The sequence below is a fragment of the Ipomoea triloba genome, chromosome 9 (assembly GCF_003576645.1).
Source record: "Ipomoea triloba cultivar NCNSP0323 chromosome 9, ASM357664v1".
Lineage (NCBI taxonomy): Eukaryota > Viridiplantae > Streptophyta > Magnoliopsida > Solanales > Convolvulaceae > Ipomoea > Ipomoea triloba.
In genome coordinates this window covers 26,787,592-26,794,998 of record NC_044924.1, presented here as the reverse complement: position 1 = coordinate 26,794,998, position 7,407 = coordinate 26,787,592, and the positions used below count along the sequence as shown (strand labels likewise).

The window sequence follows — 7,407 nt, the reverse complement described above, 5'->3', positions numbered from 1 at the left end:
AACTTGCTTCTTACCCCTAATATTGGGTGTTGGGTTTAGGTTGTGCTCGCACACAAGGGTACAATTTGGTTTTTTTGTTTTTTTTGTTTTTTTTGTTTTTTTTGGGAAAAACAACCACGAAATATATTAGTTCCTCAAAAGGTCCGAACAAACAATACAGGAAATAAACCGATGAATACAATCAAAGTACGCCACAGCGCCACTACTTGAAGCACCTGAGGACGTCTTTGCAATAGCATGGGCTAACATATTTGCTTCCCGTTTAACAAAACATAAATTAACCAAAACCAACTGGTCTAGCAGGAAACGAATGTCCTGAACAATCAAACCAAAAGGGCTACTACATAACCCACCATTAACCGCCGTAATAACAAGCTGCGCATCAGTTTCCACAATCACCCGAGTCCACCCCTTCTCTTTGACCCAACTCAAAACCTCCCTAACCCCTACCGCCTCCGCCTCACGGACTGAGAAAGCATACTCCATTAGTTGCCACCCCAGACCAAGCACTTCACCTCCCTCTTCCCGCACAGCCCACCCTAGACCCATCCTATGTCGCTCATTGTCCATCGCGGTGTCAACATTTATTTTGACGCGATGTCAAACTTGACCATATTAATTTAGTTTGAATTGGCTATTAATTAGTTAACAATTTTCTCTTTTAAAATTGCATCATAGAAATTAAAGTCTAATAAAAACGTACCAATAAAATCCAAATCTTAAAACTCAACTTCTTCTATTTTTTTTTTTTAAATTAACTTTGATAACATCGTACTATTTACTTGGTAACCACAAATTTTCAATTTCGACTCTAAGTGAAAGCAGTATATTGATTTTCTTAGTTTGAGACGACCAATTATGGATAAGTGAGTATAACCTAAACTGATTTACCTCTTATAGTCCTCTAATTATCAGTTAAGATTACAAGATGAAATTTATCTAATCTACATTCTCAAGTTATAACTATGGTTTTTCTTTGTCATCTAAAAATACAAGTTTTTAGACTCCGCCTCTACGTGTTAGAGTTACGCAGTTACCAGCCTTAATTGCGACTCTATTAAATATTCAGGACGGCTATAAATAATATTCAGATAAAAATACTCTCCTTTAACATCAATGAATCATTGATGCTTTTGCTGGGAAATACCAATGATCAATATAATTTGAGGTTTTGACACATTTTATATTTTATAAGAACCGATGTACTTTTAATTTTTTATGTTTTTTGTTCACCAATTGGGGCCTATAGCTCAGTGGTAGAGCATTTGACTGCAGATCAAGAGGTTATCACCGAATAATTAGGTCAACAAATGCAATCATAGTGATGCAATTTTATTAATCATCCTTTTATTTTTTTAAAAAAAAATTCCTTCTTATCAAAACTAAGGTTACTTCTTGCCAATAACAACCAAAAACAGAAACCATATAATTAAACAGTATTTCTTACACATTGTAGTCCAACCTAATATTATCATCGTAATCCGCCGTTATTCACATTCTCATACTCATGCAAATATGTAATATTCATATTCACGTTTTCATCTTTATGCAATTGATAGTAATTCCCATTCAGGTATCCAACAACTACTAGTACACTTTGTGTCCATATTGATTAAATTATACAATCTAACCTCTAATTATAATTTCAGTCTGTTCATTATGTATTTATAGTGTAATACATGCCAGATAAATACACGCACACGATTTAAAGCGAATAGGCACACAACGGTATATATAAACTTTTCTAATCTTTCACCACTACCTGTTTTAATATAATCCTAAACACAACACAAGATAAATATTTTAAGTTTAATAAACACAAATTTACAGTAAACAAATTTAATACGAAACCTAATTCCATCTCACTACCATATTTATTGATGATCTCCAACTCTTTATTTGTTAATTATAATCATACCTTAATTACAATTCATATTGAATGCCTTATTGGCCCTTAATCTATAAAAGTGGCATGAATCATTCTGTAATATTTACTTAATCTCAACCATTGATTATAATGCTATGGATGATTATGATGTGACCTCATAGTCCTCTATATATTAGTGTCCTCATGTGAATAAGGGCCTATATATATATTGATATTGATATTGATATTCATATATATACATATTCTACATAATACAATTTTGCAACCTAGTGGTGTGAGTTGTGCAATCCCTTGTTGTGGATTGTGCAACCTGTGTGTGTGAATTTTGCAACATATTTTGATTTTATTTATTTTTTTGTTTAGCTGGAAGCAAGATCACAGGGTCGGTTGTGTTAGTTGTGCAATCCGCTGTTGTAAGAGGAAAACTAACATTAGTAATGAAGCAATAATGGTTGCCTCTTTCTCTTAGTTGACCAAGATCAATACATCTCAATCTCTCTTTTTCTCCCATGTTCAATATACATTTTAAGTATAGGTTTAGCACAACATTTGCTAGAGCATCTAAACATTGTAATTCTTCAAGTATCTTTCAAGAAGGTAGGAAGAGAGTTTATACAATCTAGATAAAAGTCTTTTTCTCTAGATTAGAGATGACTAAAGACGAATAACTCTTTGTTTTAATCTATAAATTGGAGATGAAAAAGATATTTTTGTCGGTATTCGCTTCCCATGATTAAAGAGGAAGAATGTTGTCTTTAATTGACCAAATTTTTATTTTAATTTTTTACTTTTCTCTTTTTATTTAATATTTTATTTTAGAATTTTCAAAGCGTGCTTAATCATTGCCATGTATTTCTAATTGGACAATTATTGGGAAGTGTTGGGCTAAAGGTGACAGTTACACATTTTTGTCAATATTACAAATACCTTTGTTGTTGTTTTTTTTATTTAAATTATTTGATGAAGTAATAATTATTTTCATTAGATTTTTTGTGCAGTGTGAAGAAGTAAGCAAATGATGACAGGTCAATAATTGAAAATGTGGTAGTCATTAGTGATGAATAATGTTCTCTTTAATATTCTAAATTTTTATTTTTATTTTTTCTTTTCTTCATTTTTATTTAATATTTTATTTTACAATTTCCAAAGGGTGTACATCGCTGCCACATGTTTCTATTTGGAAAGTGATTGAGAAATGTGGCAGTTACACTTCTAATTAGGTTGTGATTAAAAATATCTTTGTTTAATTAATTTATTTGATGAATTAATAATTAGTTTCAACAAAATTAGAGATTTATATAGTGTGTATGAGAAAAACCAACGTTACTAATGAAGCAATGGTTAGCCATTTTCTCTCAATTGACATAGATAGCTACTGTACATCTTTATCTCTCTTTTTCGTCCTTTTCTTGTTCAATCAACATTGTATGTATAGCTTTAGCACAAGATGATATAGAGTGTCTAAGCATTATAACTCTTTAGGTATCTTTCAAGAAGGTATCAGATTTAATTATATCGAGAGGTAATTTCATTCTTAACTTTCTTGCTAGATATTTTTTAAATGTTTTTAATTCTTATTAGCTGAATGAGAGAGAATGTGTTTCTTAAAAGCAAACTTAACAGTAAATTCTTTTAAGTGTTATGTGTGAAGATGTAAGGAAATGTTGTTATATAAGTGTTGATAATTTATATGACACAGTTATTGAGTATTTTTTACTTCAATTTTTATGTGTTACTAATTTTAACAAAGTTTTCTTCACGATTAAAATTTTTCTATTTATTATTCATTTCCCTTTTAATATTTGTTGATGATCATTTTAGAGACTGACTAGGTGTAGGCCATGTTAGATAAACCCTCCCCTTTTTAAAAAAGTATCATCTTTATCTTTGACACTATTGCAAAAATCGGCTTAGGTGGCCGTCTAGGCGCTAGCCGCTAGACTTCCCTAGGCCTAGGCGAATTACCCACTAGGCGGCCGTCTAGGCGATTAGTTGGCCCCTAGGCGCCCAACTCGGTGGGATCTGTTATGAGGTGCACTCGGTCCTGCACTCCTTATTGTATCAGCTGTACGTGACCTTGTCCGGATATAGTTTAATTTTGAAATTTTTTTTAAAAGGTAAAGAACATGGGCATATATGAAACTGAAATGAAAGCTGCTAAGGAAGTTGAAGAAGCTGCTATTGCTAGAGTTGAACGAGAAATAGAAGAAGCAAAAGAAGTAGAAACAAAAATGGCTGAAGCATTGGCTAAGGTGGCCTGGTATTCATCAACAATATAATTGATTAATTCAACAATGGTGGCTGAACAAGAAATGATTAATTCAACTACTCTAATCTTGCCCCATAGTTAATGCTTATCTTATAGGATGGTATGGTTAATTAAACTATTTCTAAATTTGTCCTAAGTCAAATTATTATTAGCTTATTTCTTAATGTAATGAATATTCTAATATTTCCTAAGTCAAATTGATGAACTAATTTTTTGAATGCATCTTAGCTTGTTGGATTTTGGACCTAGGGGTGTTAGGATTAAGCACGTACTCATTTGTTTACATGGTGAGCAGGCCAATTGGTCACCTTCTCCCGTCGACGGAGAAGGTGACCAATTGGTTGCTTTCTCCGGTGACCTGCTGGTCGCAAAGGCGTACTCACTAGTCACTGATTTTCTCTGGAAGTAGTCAAAATATCGTTAGAGCATCACAGGTCTCTCAAAATGAGGAGTCCTGACTCAAATCTAGAAATGAAGACCGTCATCTCCAAACTAGCTAAAAACAAAACCCGTTTTCTATAGACCGGAAATAATTTGAAACCCAAAGAACGCTTTGTTTTTAATTTGAAAATGGGAAATGAAGTCATGAATACATTAATAAAGATCATCCATTCATCATTCAGTGAACTTTCCTATCCAAACATTTTGTTTCAAATTTCTTCAAACAATCTTGTCTTCCTTGTTGGGAAACATCTCATGGTATGATAGCCCTTTCAGCATGTGCTGCATTGAAATTAAAACAATAAAAACTTATTCATAAATTGTATTTTCGAAATATTTAATAACTTATTAGTAGTATAAACTTGTTCAACAAGTAAATAATCTTGACACATATTAAGCTATCCACACCCATGAAGTTTTTGGGTATTGCAATATGATGTGGAAGAAAAAAATAATAATAACTGCCATGTGGCTGGAGGTCTTTTATTTCTTTTTTAATTTCTTAATTATTACTTTGTTTATTTTAAATATTATTAATACTTTATTGGTAAATATTTTTTTTTAATAAGTTGATGTGATACTAGAGTTATTTTTGAAAGAGGATAGAGAATTGCATAGATGAAGAGTGAATAGTGAATAATGAATAATCGCAAATTTTGTGATGTGACATTTTGAAAGTGAGTGAAGATTGCATGAGTGCCGATAGCCTTAGGTCTTTGTGTCTAGGGGAGGGGACATGGACCAATGCAAAAAGTAGACAATATTAGATGCACACAAAATTTTACATAAAAGTTATTCATGTTTTTATTATGTAGATTCGTTTGATTAATTTAGTAATTCATCATATTCATCTCTTGTATGTGAAAATTTAATAGGTTTTTGGCTTGTAATTTCTTTTCATTTGAAATGCCAACCAAAAAAAAAAAACAAAAAAAAAATATTGACTTTTTAAATTCATAAATGTGTACCTTGAGTGGTTGAAGGATTATCATGATCACTTTCTTCATTAGAATTCTGAATAGCATAAGTGTCCCACACCTTCTCGAGTCCATCTTTGTTAAAAATTTTAACATCAAAGTGCATGCCTCCAAGATATGTATAGAATACAACTTCACCAATGTCAAGATCATTGTCTTCATAAAATGTCTCCCAACCGTCGCTAAAAAATGTGCCATCTCTCTCTGTACGTATGTGAACCCTCCATTCATGACTTGACAGCCGGCTCAAAGTTGCAATCTCACCTAACCCTTTTCCCAAGTACTTGACAAACATCGGTGGAATCAGCTTCAAAATGGCAAAAACAATAAAAAAAAAAAGTTACTACATACTAATTAAATAAGTTTGTTGTTTGGATATTTCTTTTTTCTATTTTTTTGTTGTCATATGATAAAATTTTATATTGACATAAAGTGAATAGATACATATTACAACAAAATATCAAACAAAAAATAAAAAAATAGAAATGATATAGCATGCAACCCAACAATAACAGTATCTCGTATAGTAGAATAAATAACAACAATATAAATACGATGTAGAAAGAACCAATCCTAGGCCACAGTTCAAACTTTTCTACGACAATAGTAGCCCAAAATGTTAGAAACCATTTTGAACAGCTTCAATATATATATATGTCACCCAATGCAATCCTCCTACAACCCTCTCTTAAAAATAAATTTCTCATTACCCTAAGATGCTAATCTAAGTCCCAAAACAACTACTATTTAAGATCCCTTCAATGGTTCAAGTAACCTTTGCATCCTCCATGGCTACTAGTTAAATTTGCAACCTAAAACAAACATTGTTCACTACTTCCTTCGACTTCATCCCTAATCCCTTTATCCTAGATCAATGACTTCAACAACAAAACTAAGAGATCTACCTCTTGATAATGAACAACAATATTGAGTATAAATTCAACAATGTTTCACTAATTATCCATAACAACCAATAGATCAATCTATAATCCAAAACTCGCATCTTTCAGCACCATACCCTAAAAAATTGAGTGAAAACTCGACAATGTTTCTCTAGTCCTTCCTGACCATCATATCACTAAATCTTCAACTCAAAACCACATATGTCAACACCACATTCTCAAACTTTAACCCTAACCTCTAAAATCCTAGATCTACCACTTCACACCAAAAACTAAGTGAAAATTTGACAAAGTTTCTCTAGTACATGATGACCACCATAAGATCTACAAACAAAAGTCTACCTATTTAAACACAACGTACTACAACTTGAACCCTACTATTTACCATGATAGACATACCACTTAACTACCAAAATCAAATAAAAACTCGATAAAGATTCTTTATTACAGTAGTTCTTTCGTAGATCTGTTCCGCCCAAAATGGGCTAGGGTTATGAACTTATAATCTGATGATCGAGTCATGAAAAAAGAAATTAAAGAAGAATGTTGTGAATGATTCATATATAGTTACCTTTTTCTCGTTGTCGCCATTCCCTATAGTTTGAGAGATATGAAAATCATGAATTTTAAAAGTATGAATGCGTTTGATCTTTTTGTTGCTTGAAGATTGACCTTCTCCTTGATCCTTAGTTAGGTTTTTCATTTTCTCCCTCTTACACGCTGTTATAGACCACAATAAATTAAAATAAAATAAACAATAAAGTGCTTGTAGGATTCTTAATTTAGGTGTGTGTAGATATATAGCGGCGGAACCAAGGCAAGTAGAGGTAACCCAATTCCATTCAAAATTATGAGGTTAAAAAATGAATCTAGTGATAGGTCTAAAAGAGATTTTTTATATTTACGGCTAAAAGAGAAATTTTTTAAAGG

At 32.0% G+C, this 7,407-nt stretch overlaps 1 protein-coding gene across 1 annotated transcript; it reads right to left on the bottom strand.

Annotated features, from left to right (window-relative positions):
* Window positions 1-4,851: 4,851 nt before the first annotated feature.
* On the bottom strand, window positions 4,852-5,870 carry LOC116029844 (B3 domain-containing protein Os12g0591400-like). The gene is made up of 2 exons (XM_031271883.1): window positions 5,567-5,870; window positions 4,852-4,880 (listed from the first exon to the last, which is right to left on the bottom strand). Exons 1-2 carry the CDS (start codon window positions 5,868-5,870, stop codon window positions 4,852-4,854), a joined length of 333 nt encoding a protein of 110 aa, XP_031127743.1.
* Between the last annotated feature and the right edge of the window lie 1,537 nt (window positions 5,871-7,407).